At 40.3% G+C, this 18740-nt stretch overlaps 1 protein-coding gene across 3 annotated transcripts in view; it reads left to right on the top strand.

The window, feature by feature from the left end:
• Positions 1-3064: 3064 nt before the first annotated feature.
• Positions 3065-18740, top strand: part of AKT3 (AKT serine/threonine kinase 3) — a 150094-nt gene continuing 134418 nt past the window's right edge. The window contains exons 1-2 of one of the 3 annotated variants that reach the window (XM_014259363.2): positions 3065-3204; positions 15730-15884. In XM_014259363.2, coding sequence (XP_014114838.1) covers positions 15839-15884 — 46 coding nt within the window. In that variant the 5' untranslated portion in view covers positions 3065-3204; positions 15730-15838. Of the gene's footprint in view, positions 3205-3374; positions 3513-4327; positions 4347-15729; positions 15885-18740 lie in introns of those variants that run through there. The other 2 variants (XM_005530590.3, XM_088053503.1) reach the window with 2 other exon arrangements.

Here is an 18740-nt window from a genome sequence, read left to right as displayed (position 1 = left end):
ACTGAATGGGTTTTATTTGTTTGGTTTCATGACTATAATTGGAACATGTAACATCAGAGGCTCCCATTTCTTCCTGAAATTACATGCAGCCTTATTCTCCTTCTCACGTGAACTGCAATACTTTCTTCATTAGCATATGCTGTTAATATGTTCATTAAATTCATGTCACATTGTAATTAATCTGAAAATTATGTCATTTCTGCAGAACCTACAACCTCATTATGTTCACAGTATGTACATCACAGCCATTTTATTTCTGAAAGAGGTATACCTCTGTTTGGTTATTAATCAAGGGGTCATTTCTGCCCAATTTACACTGATTAACTCTTTACAAGAAATCATTTTGAAGCCTTGAAGTACAATACCAAGGGATAAAATTATTATATGTTGTACAGAGAGAAAAAATCATTGCACAGCAGCACTTATTTATATAGTACATTTAATAATCCATATAAAAAGTATCAGTTTAGATTCAGCACACTGAGGTCAATATATAAGGATGAGCAGGATCAAAAATTTAGGTGTAGCTAGAAACTATGAATTTTGAAAACAGAGTGCTGATATTTGATTTATAAGGAGTAAGATGATAATGAATTTGATTTCAAAGTCATAGTGAATATTTTTTTTAACCTGTGAATAGTTGTCTATATCATACAGATAGAGCAAATTTATCCTAATCAGGTGTTGCTGAAAAATACATGCTTAAGCTCCAGATCAACATGAGAGATTTTAGCCCACTGTTTCATTTTCAGCAATTAGTAACAAATAAAAGTGTAGAAGACTATCTCTCATTCTGGGTAAATATTATCTAATAATTATTTCTTTTTTTTCTTAGCATGGTGCAAGGGCTTTTTTCTTTTAAAAAGTAAATAAATCTGCTTTTAGGTTTGATTTTTCTAAGGTGATTTCCACCAAGTATCCATTTATAAATGTAAGCAAACTTATTGTCATCATAAGGGAAGTATTTCATAGCTGGCTTTTGAAGATTTGGAAACATCAGTTGGGGTGAGCAACCATACATACATTATTAATAAGAAATTTGCAACTGTGAGTGGCAGGGATTAACACAGAGCAGGAATGACCTGAGCGATATAAAACACCAGGACTTTCTGTGGGCTCGGGTTTCACACTCAGTGTTTGGCACCTGAACAGTTGATTGGCAGTCTATCAGCTACTGCCCATGCAGATTTCATGCTGCCTTAGGTTCTGAGCCCTTCGGAGGAATTGCAGCAAACAGAAGGCACGTTCCAAGAACTACACCTTCAGTTTTTCAGGAGCAGCATAGTAGCAACGATCAAAGGAGACATTAGTGAATAAACATATTTTAATAATTGATACTATGGTTCTCTGTGAATATTGATGGTTAATAGGATGCTCGCTTTACGAAAGTGTTTCTGAGAAAGAGGAAGACCAAACGGTAAATTCTGGGAAAGGAAGTACTGTTGGCAAGGTCCTTTTAAACTTCTTTTTCAAAAAGATGCATTAATCAAATACAGTATAAATTTTGTTTTTTTTCAGAAAAGCCACAGGGACAGAGAGCTTAAGTTGTATCCTGCTAGCAAGAACAGTGCAGCAAACAAACTTTATAGTTCTAAGAGGAAATTCAGCATATTTATGAATGGGATTATTGGTGTGGTTGCTTGCTGCAGCAGGGAAAGGATTCAGTGCCCCTGGAGGCAAATTTCCAGTCCTGTGCCAACTCATATGATTATTTAGATTCTCAAAAAATCTCTCTGAAGCCCTGTAGTGGTACAGAGAATAGGAAGTCCGATGTTTCAAACAGTTGTAGAAGATGGGACATGAGAGGAAGGAAAACTTCGAAATTAAAGGTGAAGTTCATGCTAGAGAAACGTTTTCTGGTGTGTTTATTTTTTTTAATGTAATTTTAATAAACGCACATTTTACAAAAAAAATCTGCACTTATGAAACAGAGCAAATAGTTGCGTTTCACGCAATCCAAAGTATCTATTTCTCCTCTGCAGTAACAGGTTTTGACAGAGGTCAGTGTGAACTGCGTGTATAATAGATGCATTTCTACAGAAAATTAATTTGTGCGTATTATTGAAACCATAAAAGACAGAAGACATCTTTATGTGCACTGAACTCCATGTACACACAGCAACTTAGCCGTGGAACAAAGCGTCGAGGGCACCGTACCTCTGAACCTCAGGCACTGCTTAGGCTTGCAGGACCAGGCTCGGCGGTGGCTGCGGCAGGGCGCAGCAGGCCGGGCATCCCCGGCCTGCACAGCCCAAAGGCAGCACTGCCGAGCCGGGAGAGCGCCGTGCTCGGCACCCTGCAGCACGGCTGCTCTGCTGACACCAGCTCCGCTCCACAGTGCTTGTGGCAGCGGGAAGAGTCAGAGGCTCGGGAGCGCTGGTGTACGCTTTCTCTAGGTGTTTATTTACCCGTCGGGATAAGGCGAAGCCTGCAGACAATTTAGCAACACTGAGGCTGGCGCATCCACTAAACACTTCAACGAGGGATGAATTACGGCTTCCTGCTGCGTAACTGGTAGCTCTATTCCTGGAGGAGTTTGCAGAGCCAAGTGGACCTCTCCGGGTACTAGGGCAAGCTCGGGGCGGGGGCTGTGTAACTGCAGAGTGCGAGAACAAAGGGAACCAACCCCGGGACACGCACACGGGGCTTGCGAGGGGCCGCGATGCTGAAAGACCCAGGCACGGTGCGGCGAACGGCGCTCCATCCATCCATCCATCCATCCATCCATCCATCCATCCATCCATCCATCCATCCATCCATCCATCCATCCATCCAATCCCATCCTCCCATCCCATCCCAATCCATCCATCCTCCCGCTCGCACCCGCGGCCCGGCGGCAGGGCGGGGCACGCCGCTCCGTTCGGCTCCCGCCTGCCAGCCGGGCGGGCGAGCTGCCTCGCCTCCCCCGTCCTCCCTCCTCCCTCCGCCGCTCCCTCCTCCTCCTCCTTCCTCCCTGACGCCCGCCCCCCCCACCCTCACCTCAGCCGCCCCCCTCTGTCTGGCTCCCCCCGCGCTGTCTGGCGGCCCCCCCGTCCCCGCCGCGCTTCTCGCGAGAGCCGGGGATGCCGCCGCCGCCGCCGCCGCCGCCGCGGAGGGGGAGACACTCGGGGGGAGCCGGTGACGTCGGGAGTTTTCCTGAAAGTCAATAACGAGCCCGGCGGAGGCGGCGGGAGGAGCCGAGAGCGGGGCCCGGGCGGCTCCGGGGTGAGTGCGCCGGGGGGGAGCCGCCGCCGCCGCCCTCCTGACCCCGCGCATCGATGGTGCGGCCGCGCTGCCCGCCCGGGCGCCCCCCTGCGTAGCGGGGCCCGCAGCCCCTTGTACCCCCCCCCGCCGGCGCCCTGGGGCCGGAGCCGCCTCCTCCCGCCCCCGCGGAGACACCGGCCGCCAGGGACCGCCGAGCCCGGCGGGGGGACAGGGGAGGAGGCAGCGGCGCCCTCCCTCCCCTTCTCCCCCCGAAGCCGCCGCCGCCCTCGGGCTCCGCAGCAGCGCCCGCGGCGCCGCCGCCTCTGCAGGTACGGGGCGGGAGGGGCCGGGCGGCGGCTGGGGCGCCCGGGTGGCGGCGGGGGCACTCGGGGAGGGGATGCGGGGCGGCGGCGCGGCGGGGCCGGGGCGGCGGGGGGCGGGGGGGGGGGGCGCCCGTGGCCTAGCGCCGGCGGCAGGGCGGGAGTGAGGCGGAGGGGCGGGGGTCGCCCCGCCGGGGTGCGGGGCCGGGGTGGGGAAGGGCGGGGCGGGGGCGTTTCGGCGGGGAGAGTTATGTAACGGGGGAGGTGGGGCGGCAGGAGCAGGGCAGGGCGTGCGCCCCGGGGGCGCTGGATGCGCGGGGCCGGCGGTTCCCACGCGGCCGCGGCCCCTCCCCGCTCCGCGTCCGTGCGGCGGGCTCCGGTGCCGGGAGTAGCGCGGGATTTTATCCGCTGGGAACTTCTGTGCGTGCGCGCGAGCGTGCCCGTGTATGCGCGCGTGTGCGCGTGTGTGTGCCCGCGCAGCCCCTGCGCTAAGAATAGCTCCGCGCCCCGCGGGCCGCCGGTGGCAGCGCCTCGCACAAGGGATGCTGCCGCTGCTGCCGCTGCTGCTGCTGCCGCCGCCGCCGCCGCTGCTGCTGCTGCTGCTGCCGCCGCCGCCGCCGGCTCGGGCTGCAAGTAAACAAACCGGCCCCCCCGCCCGCCCCGGCCATCATGGAGGCCGCGGCCCACATGCAAAAGTTGATGCGCAGCCGGCTGCCCCGGGTGACCGGCGGCTGCCCCGGGCCGGGCCTGCGGCGGGGTCTGCCCGGGCGGGGTGCCGGCAGGTGCTGCCGCGGGGCGGGGAAGGCCGAGCGTGCCCGTGCGGCAACCCTCGTCCCCAGCACGGTGAGAGCGGCGGGGGCTCCGCCTGACAGGGGGTCAGCGCGGCGCCCCTCGGCAGCGAGATCGCAGCGCTATATATTGTAGTTTAAATGCAAATGATCGTGATGTAACGAGCCCTACCGGGCTTATAGGCTGCTGGGTTGCTTTGTATAGGCACCGCTTTTTTAGTTTACTTCTGGATGGGAATCTAAGAGGTGTGAAATAGCCAGGACCGGTTCCACGTTCTCCCACGATACGTTCATTAAACGCAAAAAAAATTATCTTATTTTTCTGCGAGTGGAAAGGATAAACAATTTAATCTCTTGACCTTTATTCTAGGTGTTTTTTTTGTTGTTTTTTTTTCTTTTTTTTTTTTTTTCTCTAATGGAGTTATTAGTTGACTGGCTTCTTGTACATATCTACATCATCTCATAATTTCTGTGAAAACATGTCCCAGTTTCTGTTTAGGGGTTTTATTACAAAAATTATGATGTGCCTGTTACCTGCACTGCCAACTTTTTTCAGTACTGAAGAAACAGAGCAGTCTCTTTTGCTAATGTTTGTTTAGATCTTGCTAAAACTTTGCTAAACATGGTTCCCCACGTTTTGCACATACTGGGCTTTACAAGGCAGCAAGCATGCAGATGAGTAGACCTTAATTTATGACAAGTAACATTTTTAGCGTGATCTCCTGTTTCTGCCAACTGCTCTATGGGCAAGATCTGCTTGTTCACAGGAATATAGAAAGAGTACATGAAGTAGAGAAGGAAGCTTATTTTGGCTTTTAAAGTAAGTGTACTACTTAAATTTGTAGGACTGATTGGTTTTGGTTTTTAATTTTTTTTAATTTTTTTTTTTTTTATTTTGGTAGGAGCCTATAAGTTGACCCCAATATCTTTAATTGGATTGGATTAGTAATTATAGTCCCTGTTGATGTATTTTGGTTGGATGCAACCAGTAAGTCAAGTTCAAATAAGGGCCAGAGAAAAACTTTGAGATAAGATGTCTCTGTTTCCTAGAAGTCTATATATATTGTTTGTACAACTCTCTTTTTTTTTTTTTTTCAATCTGATGTAAGTGCATGGTGTGTGTGTAAACACAGATAATATTAACAAGACTGTCTTGTTTTAGACAGTTTATTGTATGGTGCATTACTCTAACTAGGTTTGAATGGATTCAGTAGGCACCTTAGTTTCATTAAAAAGGTTCAGAGAGTAGTTATCAATGTTCTACTCCCTCATTTGTTCAGCATTTTGGGGGCAGATGATGTGTTTTTAAGCAAAATGCTTAAATGTTTTAAAATGTTTTAAACAAAATGCTGCTGTTCTAGGGGAAGTAGGTGAAAATTCAGATAGGTACTAGTTTTAACTTTTCCCCAGTTAACTTAAACTCAGTTATAAGGATTGCATAGCATTGGTATGCACTAGAAATTGTTGTCTAGAAAATGTTTGACCCTGGAACAAATGCTTTGTGAGAGGGAAAATAATCTGGTGTGTATCTTTTAAGTTTGACTCAAAACCACTTACTAGAGCTCTGCAGTTGTTTGTTACCCAAGCTTCTGTTTGCAAGACACTAACCAGAAACCGTATCTTGACTTCCTACTGCATTTTGCAACAGCATGTATCTGAAGTTTCTATTATAACCAAGATTCTTCAGACTATTTGGAATTTGCCTAACATCGAGTGACTGTGTTTTCTTTCACTTTCTGGGTGCACATTTTCCCAGTTTAAAGAGACCTACTGAATAATAATTTCTATGCCCAAAAAGTAGTATTTGCTAATTGAAAAATTAAATTCTTTTGCAAGCGATGAACCATTACTAAAGTGGTTTGTGTTAAAATGCATTTGAAATTTTTGTGCTCTTCTGAGTATGAAGATGATACAGTTTCTTGTAACTGCTTACAGTTTCATTTTGTGCTGTTAATGCAACAAGTGATGTGGGCTTGGCAACATGGTAGCCTAGCTTTCCTTCGGCTTTGAAACAGAGACCCAATATTCTTTGGTAGCTTTTATGGCTTGGGCATGCTGCTTATTTTGGTCCACACTGGAGAGTGGAAGGGCGTGGACATATACTGACTGAAGTATTTTTTGTGCCATACTTTCATTTTGACATGGATAATATGTAAATTAATTGATTTCTTATGAAAGTAACATACTATATAGTATAACTGCATGTTTTGTAGGGGGTTTGGTCCTGTATATAACAAAATCTTCTATTTGCTTTTTTCCAACTAATAAAACTAATAAAATAAACATTCTGTTCAAAATATGCAATACTCTCCTTGTGAACTACAGTAGCAATTAAAAAAGAGGGAAATAGTTAAATGTGTGCACCTTTGAATTTTAAGTTAAAAGGTTTCTTTTCTTTTCAGTATTTGTATGAACTTTACAACTCATTTCTTGTTGAAGTACTGTATTTTATAATAAAAAATTGCCAACTTAAGTGCCCTTCCAAATTATTCTAGAATATTAGATTAATATGTGTTATCTCAAATTCTCATTCTGTTATGACAGGTCTAATAAGAATACCATGGAAGAGGCAGGGGTGCTTTCTAGCACATGTAGTTCAGGAAGTTTTGCATTGCTTGTGAGGAAAGATGTGGTTTCAGTGAGAAACTCGCTTGTTGACCAATGTGTTTTCTTTTTGCTGTACGGAAGAGGCTTCCCCAGGATCACAGAGTGTCCTAGGTAAATACATGTGTTGCACAAGTTCCTTACAACAAGTTGTTATGTTATAGAAAATATTACTTTCTAAAGATAAGTTACACAATAGCTGGAAAGCTGATTCAAGGTGTTTAAAAATTAATGTTAAAGACTGAGAAACAACAACAAAACCCCACAAAACAAACACCAAAAGCTCCCCAAAATCCCAACCCAGCCCAAAACCTACCAGCAAATACTAAAACATTGAATGTGAAAGTTAACTTTTTGGTTTTTTTTCTTAGCATAAAGATTAACCTTTAAAGTTTTGGCTTATACATTTATCTTAGGTAACTCTATGAACAAGATTCTGGACTCCCTGTAAGAGTTTATAAGTGAAACTTATTTAGACAAATCACTAGTATGTACTAATAAAAAAACTACAAAAAAATCCAAGGGTATAGTAGGTGATTATTTGGCATTTTATCCTCATTCCATTGCTCTAGATCAATAAATATGGGCATTTATGATGCATGCCAAGGATTTCAAACTTCTTTATTATTTAAAGATGTTACTCAGGCATAGTAGGAAGATTTTGCAAAGTTAATAATTCCAAAAAAATCCCCCAAGATTTAATAACATAATTGCTATAGTCAAGGAGAGTAAGCATATTTGGCTTTTGTATGTGAAGGTGCTTACTTTTGCTCAATTTAAGTATTTCTTTGGTTTGTGATACTATATGTGTCAACACTTTATGTTTAGGATAAATAATACATGTTGAACCCATCTTGACCAATCTTCTTCTTCCACATATTTCTATGTGAGTGTCTATGTGTGAGTCATACTGATCAAAAATAGCATTAAGAACACATTGTTGCCCTGAGGTTTTTTTTTCTCTGTAATATCCTGACTAAATAACAGTAGTGATTTTTAAATTCTGTTGAGAATGCAACTGGGACCTCAGTATTCTGTGTGCATGTCTGAATGACTTGACAGCATGGTTTGCCAAACTTCCCTGCATTATCTATGTGAAAAAGTTGAATGCCTCCTGTAGCAGGAGCAGAGATGAAGACCCTGCTTCAGCTTTAGATCATGAAGATCTCACCACTGCCTTTTTGTAGGTCTGGAATGTCAGTACCCAGCAGTCAACAGCTTCTTGTGCAGCTGGTTTAACACTACAGAATTAATGCAGTGGTTCTCAGTTGAGTCTCAGCAATCTTGCAAAACAATTTCTACCAACACACTTTTTTTTTTCCCCGTAAGTATTCAGTGTGTTTTTTGAGATATGTAATTCTTGCAGCTTACCTCTTGAGCTTTTATTGAAATTATTATATCCTTTTCTAAATGTATTGATCCACTTTGAGAGAATTAAGGTTGTACATGTGAGTTTCATGTAATCTGACTTTTCATATAACATTTGCCAAAGACCTCCACCTAGTGAGCTCTGCACTGTATCTAAGTTAGGGTTGTAGAGAATTCCTGCTGTCCTTAGGAAATCCAGATCTCAGGTTGATGAAAATAATGCAATTTGAGTGTGAACAAGAAGATCCAAAGGTTTTAGGTTAGAAGTTGATTATGTTCAAGTCACGTTGCAGTGTCAAGATTTGACAGTGGGTTCAGCAGTGTTTGGTTGCTCTGCAGAAAGGAATCACAAAGTTCACTCCTATTACAAGACAATTCAGAATTTGATTTGTTCAATGTAGACATAATAAATAAAACCTACTATGTAAGAGTTTAAAAGAAAGCTATTTGGTAGGCATGTCACTGAACTTTTCTCATCTTTTATATTAATAGTTTGAGAACCCTTTATTTATTCTCAGTAGTTTCTTGTTACCCATGAGTAGTTAATGTATTTCTGGATTTTATTCAGTGATGCGCTTGGTCTTTTTTGCACAATACAAAGTTGTGCTTCAGAAAAGTTACCATCACAGAAATAATTAAATACATGAGATTAGTGAAACTTTGATTTGTATCTCTTGAAAGGCATCTTTTAAAATCTCTTCTAGAATGACTACGGATTTCCAGATTCTTTGAACTTCTGAAAATTAGGTTAGTGTTTTTTTCCTGAGTCTCCTACACATAGAAAAGTAATTTTAGTTTGTTTTAAAAATATGGAACTTATGTTTATTTTTTCTTCGCTGTTTGAGTATTTTCTAAACTATATTTTTAAAGACCAAAGGAACTTAGTCTTCAAAAAGCAAGCATTAGTATTCCTACATTGATTCATGGCAAATTAAACTTGTGACATTTATTTTGAAGGGTTGAGTGAAGTAAATTATCATAGTTGTGATACTCAGCTCAGCTTATCCTTGATCTGACTTCCTCTGAGTCTCAAAACTCTTCCAAGATCATTGCCTCAGTAACTTTTTTTATGCATGATTTTAGTCCTCCCTTCATCTTTTCTACTTGAAATGTATTCTTTAGTTACATTTCAGACATACACTCTATTAAGTTTTATCTCTGCTTCTGTCTGCTTTTCTGTTATTGTTTTATGTGATTTGAGGGGAAAAAAAAGGATTTAAAGCATTTTTATCAATAAACACAGGGCAAAACAATGGGTTGTTAATGTTTCACGTGGGATTCTAAAGAAACAATTTAGTTACATTTAGAAACTTCCTTTATACCTTGGTAAACAAAGGCAAGGGTGGCTTTGTTCACCTTGCTTTAATTATACCTCTGTCCCTTAAAATAACTTGCTTTGTCATTGTAATAGGAAATAAAGTACAGAATGATGGTTTCTTTCCTGATAAACTTATTCAGTTGCAGAATCTAAATAAAACATCTAACTTGTATATTAATATTTCAGTATGTCTGCATTCTCCTAACTAGGCTTATCTGAGCATATATTAGTTATGTGAAGCCTTTTGACATACTGAAAGTGAAAATAGAACACTGCAAATATTTAGCATACACATAAGCATAAATTAGAAAGAGCTATTTATGTTTTCCAAAGTATGTTGGTTTTCCTTACCACAAGGTGTAGGCAGTGACATTTTCCTATCATGTCCCTCATTACTCCAAATCAAAACTTACAAAGTAAAGTTGTTACAAGTAAATTTCTAATACAATTTTTTTTTTAAGTTCATTGAGACTTTTAGTATGAAATGTAGTTTAAAAAGTATTTTCAATGCCTATTGTGGAGGCAACCTCAAATCTTGGGATTTTTTATATTTGTTTTAAAAACTTTGAATAGGTCTACTTAGAAACTATTTAAGGCATCTTTCAGAATTTTAATAGTATGTACATGAAGTTTACAATTTTTTTAATTTAGGATCTATTTTCTTTAAATAATCTCTTTTTGTTAATTTCTTTGCCTTGTCAAATCAGTTCATCTTTTGTGTTGGTTTGATATTGTGGATTTTTTGTATTTCTTTTTTCAATTTTTAATTGACTTAATAAGTTGGAGAAATACCCTGTGTCTAGAGATTCCTTTTTCCTCAGTCTAAGTTGTGATAGTATTTAAATCAGTCAGTATAACCAGAATTCCAGAATAGGTAGTTTATAAAAGCCTGTATAAATATCTCATACTTTTTAAATAAAGCACTCACCTGAATGTGATTCTTCTATTAATAATATGGTCTAATTTGATTTAGCAAGTTTTGTAAGAATCTCTGTTCTGTCATATAGTCTTTTGTGTAATTTTTGATGATGTGCAATGTATCCTCTAATTGTTTGGCCAGCTTTGCTGAGGGAGGAGGATATGCATGTGTTTTTCATATAAATAAAACCTGGATTTCAGCTTCCATTCCTAAAGATAACTCTGGTTTTAGTTTAGAGCTTTGACATTTTGAATTCTTTGCTCTGGGAGTGAACCTGCATTGGAAGAAGTTACAGCCTGGTCTGTTGTTTGGGAGGAGTCAAATTTGAGAAGAACTCTTAATAGCTTGATCTGCTACAGAAAAAGCCCCCAAAGCAAGGAAACAAATGTGTATGATGGAAGCCACTGAGAATTGCTTTTTTGGTGATGTAGATATTGTGTGCATGTACAAAATGATTCAGTTACTTTTCTGAAAAATAAGGAAATAGAGATGACGAGATTTGGCTCTGCTTACCTGGGGGACCAAAGAATCCCAGTGAGTCAGAAAAAGGGAATCAGAAAGGTTCACTTGCTGTTATTTTCTCCCCAAACATTTTACTAAACAAATGATTACTTGTAAAAAGAGAAAATGGTAGTACTCATGTATTAAGAGAACAAGGTTGGATGATTCACTGAGTTGATAATGGTACAAGAAGTTATGGGGATCATCTCTAGAAGGGCTGCTATTGATTCTCCTGGTATTCTGTCTGGTAACTCAAGTTGGTAAATGTGAGAGTTTTTGTTTTTTTCTCAGCTCCAAAATTGTTGAAAGTAGAAGCCTGTGTTTATGAAAGTTCTTACAACAGAGAACTGAATCATACAATTTACACTGAATTTATGGGTGCTGTCTTCTTTACTCAGCTGTCTCTTGTCATGGGGAGAATGGGAAGATGCCCAGATTTCAAAGGAGTCTTGTCTGTTCTTGTGAATCTCAATGATAATTCACTTGCACATAGTGGTTGTTAAGTGTAGACCTGAAACACAGTTTTTAGTTCTTCTGTTTGGAAGGTATTTCTTCTCATTATTCACCAGTCTCTGTAGGTAGCTGACTGCTGTGATGGGCATCCTTTAAATTAAAAAGAGAAGCTGGGGAAAAACCGTCTTTCTACTGAATGGTCCATTGCTCATTTTAATTGTCAATCTTATATTTCCCATATGGCAGCATTGTGAAGTAAGATGGTTCTTCTTTATATTGCTGATATTCTTCAAGTTCAAGATAAAAACAGAGAAGGTGTTGGCTAGTTTTTACCATGGCTCAGGGAAACTATGAGCCTTGGCACAGGGATCTAGAACTCTTGCTTGTAGTAGTCTCTGCTTAATCTTTGGTCAGAAAGTTGCCTTTGCAACCTTTACAGCTAGGAACTTAAAAGCATAATACTAGCTCTTTAGAAGTGTGCTGGATTGCTTTATCTCACACTACAAAAGTGGCTTAATAACTTCCTGAAGAAAAAAGGAAAATTGTACATTTTTTATGGGATAAAAACCCCTTGCAGGTGTTTGCATAGAATCATTTAGGTTGGAAAAGAGCTAATACTGCCAAGTGCACCACTAAACTGTGCCCCTAAATTCTCCACATCACTGGTTGTAGTGGAGTAAATCTTCACACCTTCATTGTAAAGTATGCTGACAGTGCGTTCTTGTATGTATTGTTCATATACATGACTATCTGATACTGTCTGCAGAATACACACAATATACTGTGGGAAAAATATCTTAAAAGTTTGATAAGATACAAAAAAAGGGTGGGGATGGGGAAAGAAGCAAGCTGATGTGGTCTGTAGTTGCCTGAAAACATATAAAACCAAGTCAAGTTCTTCCCTGTAGGAAGCAGCTGTAATGCAAAACATCAAGTTCAGCTCTAATGTATTTTTCCCCCATTTCTGTGGGTTCATCCTATGTAGCAGTAAGGTAAACTGTAAAAATGACTTCATACCAGCTGCTGAAACTTCAAGTGCATTGGGAGGGAAGAGTCGACTGCTAACAAGTATTTAAATTCTCTGCCAGATGTGCAGAATAAACATTTCTTTAGCTTTTCTTGAAGTAGTTGAACTATAGATGAAATGCTGTTTTCATGTGAGATTTTGTTCTATGTGTTTCAGACAACTCCTTTACATCTATACACAATTCTTCATTACATCTTCAGGGAAAAAGGCTTTTGTGTGACTAATTTTCACTATAACGCTAGTTTTGGTCATGATAAGAAGCAATTCTCAAAATTCTGCTCTTCTGGAACATTGCTGAATGACTTTTAGAGTAAAGGAGTACAGCTTTTAGAAAGGCTCAAAGGCATTTAATAAGGGATAATATTACAGATGCTTACAAATGGTTTCTTAAAAGTGTAGTGTGCATATATATCCTTTATTTTCATTAGCTTTTTAATGCTTTGATGTATCTCCTTCAGCTTCCTATGTAATTCAGCTTGACTTTTAATTACCCATTAATGGAGCAATCAATACAACCATAGAACTGTTGGTAATTCTAAAGTTGTTTCTGGTAGTACTGTGAAGCTAAACTGGGGATAGTGCAGTTAATTTTATCACCATATTTATGTGATTTTTGTCTTTTGGGGATTTTGTTCAAAATTCAGTAAAGCAGTACATGTGATGGGTGGAATGCAAGCCTACAGACATACACTTGAGGTTGTTTCAGGCACTGTCTGACATGAAAGTCGGTCATAGATCAGATTTTGATTGCGTAACACTAACTTAATTGTAATCAGTGGGTAAATAGGGAGCTTCAAGCATGAATTCATTCATAAATCATGGACTGATTGATCAGTCTGTGGGCAGACAAGATTATTGCTGCTTAGTACAGGAGTTAATTTCTTATAGCTGTGTCTTTACCAGTAAGAATAAATCATTGCACTGTTCACAAGTGCACACCAAAAATGGAAAGTACATTAAATTTGCCAAAAGGATAAAATGTAGTGCAGCATATGCCAGCCCAAGGTAAATACTGAGTGTTACATTGCTTCTTGTGTCTTTATAGCTGGAAAAAAATTAAACTGGGATTACTTCTCAAAGAATGCAATGTAAGCCTTGTATAAAACTGAACTTGTTGGTTATTTGGAAATTGATGTGCTTACACTTCCTTCCCAGAACAGCTGCTCTTAGGTCACAGTTGTTTGACACCCACCCCTGGGCTTTGTAAAGATTTATGTGTTTGTAATAAGAGCTGATGCTGTGCTGCGGTGATCCAGAACGGCAGAACAGCAGCCTGCTTTCAGGCGCGTGTCTTAATCTGTCAGATCTCTTTTCATGCACAGCTGATAGACTTACTTATCTTGTTTGAAGCATGCAAACAAAAGTTCTGATAATGTCTGACCCAGAAATTAGCTCTCACATTAGTAAGGTGCAGGATGTGGAAATGTAAGCTTTGGTTATTTCTGCTGTACTGACTTGCGTATAACATATGATGCCAAAGCAGCTAAAGTTAGATCAATTAGCATCAATAAAGCATTCTCACGTCCTTCCAAAATGTACATAACATTTTCTTTTAACTCTTATGAAAGCTTAAACAGGCTGTGTTTCTATAGACACAGGTGTGTGGTGTCCTGCTGGACACGACGGGGTGCCAGTGCCAAAGGTTGTGTGTCCCCCACGCAGGTCTCACTGCCACATCTGCCAGTGCCATGGGGATGTCTCAGAGACACAGTAGTCAATATTACTTAAACTTTACACTATTAATGAGTTTAACTTTGTGATTTTTACTTTTTTGCAGCCGAATTACTGACTGTTTTTGAAAAAAAGTAGTTTAGTGAAAGCAAGGCTGACATGGGCACACTAGAATGTTTCTGTAAAATTGGGTTGTACTGTATTTTTTGTTGCATACCACTTGAAAAAATTCTCATGCCAGGTTTTATTTTGCAAGTTACAGCATCCATGCAGAAGGAGCCTTCAATCTAGCAACTGTGCCATGCAAATACACGTATTTCAAATGATAAATAAGAAATAACCTGTATGTTTATAATGGTTCAGTTTTTCATTTGTACTTGATTGTGTTAAAAAAACCCATGATTTCCCAGTGCTTTCTTCATTAACTTGTTGCACAGATTGCTTCTAGCACAGTCATATTTGTTTCTTTCCTGTTTTTATTTGTTGGTCAGCCTACTAAATGGATATGTATGGGCTGTATTTGATAGCACTAAACTTGTGTGGGGGTTCCTGTTCTGTGCCACCACTGTGTACATATGTACTCCTGTGTGTAGACCTGTGGAAGGGTGTTCCTCCACCACAAGAGAAATCCCATTTCTTGTCTTCCCACGCTTTTCTGGATGAGCATTATTTGAATGCTTCTCTTTGTTTTGAAGGTTGGAGGGGAAAGGCAGTTTGCTGGCAAAAGGAAACATCTCCTGGCCTCTGGCTTCTCTTCCTACTTAATTGTAGCGCTATTTATCTCTTCTTCACAGCTGTTAGGTACTCTGGGAGTGAGGTGGTCAAAAGAGAGGGTTGTGGCTTCTGAGAGTGGTATGTCCTGTTCCAGGACTAACTTCCCTTCTGTGCCCTGCAGGCTGAGGTTTGTAGGGAAAAGAGCACTCATGTCACTGCCTGGCTTAAAGCCTTGAGAGAACATGCACTCCTTCTTTTCATAAACTGAACGTTTGGGGGTGTTTTTGGTTAATTTGTACTTGCAAGAGGTTGTTTTTCTGTTTGTGTACTTGGAGATGATGCTGGTTTTGAAAAACTCCTGAAAATTCAGGATTTGTATTGGATATAATAAAATTATAGTGGAAGTAGCAAGAATATAACCTTTCATTCTGCTTTCTCACACTCTTAATATGATTGTAGGTAGCTATAATAGAGGAAGCACTTGTCCGTTGCATGGGTTCTGACAACTGTGGGAACAGGGAAAGCTCCTGTGTATTCAGAGCTGGGCCTTCGAAGCAGGTCCAGCAGCCTTTCATTTAACAGCATCCTGTGCATTAGTACGAGAGAATTCTGCTGTGTGCATTTTACAAAAGTGCCATATGACTTAAATTTTAACACATTCTGCTGCTTTTTAGTATTGTAGTGTTCATGGAAAATGTGCTGTAAGACTAGAAACATGATTGTGTTATACAGTTAATTAAAAATAAAGGCAGATTTTTAATATGAGCTCAGTCAGTGAAACACATCAACAAAGACTTTTTTGTTGGCTGTCAAGTGAGAAAAACAGAAAAGACTCAAATTCTTTCTCTAATATTTCCTTCCAGTCTGACTCATCAGTAGAAATTGTGAAGAGCTGCAGAAGAGAAGCCAAACAGACAAGCTGATAACTCGAAGAAATACTCTTTTGAGTTTGGGGTTCAGAGTGGAGTCATCATGAGCGATGTTACCATTGTGAAGGAAGGCTGGGTACAGAAGAGGGGTAAGTTCTACCTTTTAATGGAAAGTGCTTCTGATGTCTCCTACACTGTGTGCAATGGTATTACATGGTTACACAGCTGAATGTTTTTGATTTATCTTCTGGTCTGGAACAAGCTAATCTGACCACACGGTGAGATCGAGGCCTTGTTGGTATTGGTATGTAACCCTCTGCACTGCCCCTATTTGTGGGGGTACCAGACAGTGCAGAGGAAGTTGGACTCAGTAATTCCCACTTCATCTTGAACCTTGCTGCTGCAGCTGCTGTCCTGTGCATCAGACTAAGCTGGCTCTTGTGGCATCTTGAAGAGGCAGTAATAGAGGTGTGCAGTCAAAGGTTGACTGGAAGCTGCTGTAGATCTGATACTTTCAGTGAAATTTCCTAGATGTCAAAATCATTCAGTGTGGCTCAGCTTGTATTACAGATTCAAGCAGTCCCAGTAAAATCAACATAATACTTGCATAAAGCTCAGCATACACCTAATTACTTAGCAGACCTGGAAGCCGTATAATTAACGAATATTTTCCTAACTATAAGCCAGTATAAAGTATGTTTTTCTGTTATATTTGAAATCCTGTGAATTCTTGAGTTTCTTTAAAATGTTTCACCATGTGATTTGCAATTTAGGGAGGTTGGTGTATGTTCAGCTATGAATGTGAAACCTCTAGAAATATCTGGCATTCATATCATGTGATGAACTTTGGATGAAATCTTCCATGCTTCATGCTGCTTTGCTTTAGGTTGTGGTTGCGCACATGATTATTTTCAAAAGAACATAAACTCTCTCAGAGAGAGGAGGTGATCTGCATTTTAGGGTGATTTATGCCATGAGTTTCTGTGATCCTAGCCCAGAAAGATTAGACTGAAATAGTGGGAACAAAATTACCCTTTAATTTACAAAGAAATACTTTGTTTCAATAGCAATGTGTGAAGACAAAGATCATTATTAGCTTTGTTATTGCAGATTGACATTAAATGTCAAGGAAGGCAAGATAATGAGAGAAAATTTTATTATTCTTTTATTATTCCTGCATAAATCATATCTCAGGATTTATGGGTACTGTAAATGAAAATGAGATAAACCATGTTAAGTGTAAGGCCTGCTTCCTATTTTGGGGTACATACCTGTATTTATAACAAATAATATTTTACACGACAGGAACTATTTACAATTTTAAATTATTTTTCCTTTCCGCCTTGTTGTTGTTTACTCAGTTTGGTGATCTGATTTCCTTTTTTGATTATTTCATATAAAATTCTTTCAAATGTATTTGAATGATTAGTATGCTCCAAATAATTTTCTTTCACATGACATCAGTTCCTTCAGGTAATATTGCTCATTCTTACTACAACTGCTGTCAGTTGGATATATATATATTAATTACTGGAATCCAGACATGGACAATATACACTGAAATTCAATGTCTTAATATTTGAAATTCTGAAATGTTAAATAAAGGTTTTCTCTTCTCACTCTGTTTTACTATCAATTAATTGAAGAAAAGTCCACCAAGTTGACATTTTGAGGTCAGTTTTGTTAGTAATTGTTTCCTTTTCCAGTTAAAGACATTTCATAGCATGCATTTTTCCTTATCATAAATAACTTTGAATTTATGGTTGGGTTGGTTTTTTTTTTTCCTTGCTATATGTAACAATGTAGGTTTTAGTGGAAATTTTTAAAATTGCATCCAATATTGTCTGTAAATTTCTTTGTCTGATTTATTCTGGTTATTGGTGGGTTAAAGTGTTTGTTTTGTTTGTTTCTGAAAACAAAAGGAAAAGCACATTTGTGTTTCACAACACTAAGAATTTGTAAGCATTTTATTCAATGGTTATACATTTCATGTAATTACAACTTTTATTCCAACCTTGCATTGAAACAAGAAAATCAAAGTTGTAAAGTGGATTTTTTAAATGTTGCCAAGAAAAAGTATCCAACTTTATTCTATATTCTGAGAATATGCTCAGTAAATACTTATTTTGGCAGCTAAATATTTTCTGTCTGTGCTAAGAATCATTGTGGGACTGGGTAAAGCTGTCTTGCTTCCACAAGTGATCATTCTGTTACAATTTTAAACTGAATTCTTTGATCATCACCACTTGACATTCATTGTCTTAGTTCAGAGGCTGTAGGTACAAACCATGTTCCACCTGGAGAAAGGTGAGTGTGGGATCTTTTGTCCAGGCAGACACTGAATGAATTCCAGTCCCAGTGACCAGCCCTTTGGACAGTCCTGAGCCGAGTGTATGGTGCAGCATAAATTTCTGAGACTCCAGACTGAATTTATCTAGAAATAAGTCTTGTAAACCCTTCCTGCTGGGAACACAGGGGCCTGGGCTGCTACAGTTGACTGATCTGTTTTTAAATTATGCTGAATTACTTGGTCGTGTGACTACAGCCCTGGACCTTTTAATATTGTCCCCTTCAGCAGTCAGTATGGTTTGTGTTACAAGGAAAGGGAAAAGAAATCCAACTTCTTTTTTTTGTGATTCACAGCCCAGTCAGGAGTATGAGGATGACTTGAAGGTATTGGGATGAAAAATGGTTTTGAGGAGCTGTCTAATGAGGCGGGCCATTACAAAGGCGAGTTAGGCAAACTCACTGTAGAAATGAGAGGGGAGGACTAAAAATAGAGCTGGGGATCTCTGCATTGAGAGTCTGCTAGGGAAGACAGGGTATGTTAGGACACTGTGAATGGCTGTGAAATGCAGTGAAAAGATGTTTGCTTTATTATTATTCTTATTGCTGTATCCATGTCAGTAATAGAGGGCTGAAGGCTATATGTTTGTACGGTTTTAAGCCTGCTGTTGAGCACTGAAGAATCAGATGTGATGCTATACAGTTGACTTCAAAGCCCT

This window comes from Pseudopodoces humilis, chromosome 3 (assembly GCF_049639895.1).
Source record: "Pseudopodoces humilis isolate 2021_Gansu_Grassland_sample_001 chromosome 3, ASM4963989v1, whole genome shotgun sequence".
NCBI classification, from domain to species: domain Eukaryota; kingdom Metazoa; phylum Chordata; class Aves; order Passeriformes; family Paridae; genus Pseudopodoces; species Pseudopodoces humilis.
The sequence above is the reverse complement of the archived record's forward strand: the minus strand, read 5'-3'. Positions and strand labels throughout refer to the sequence as shown.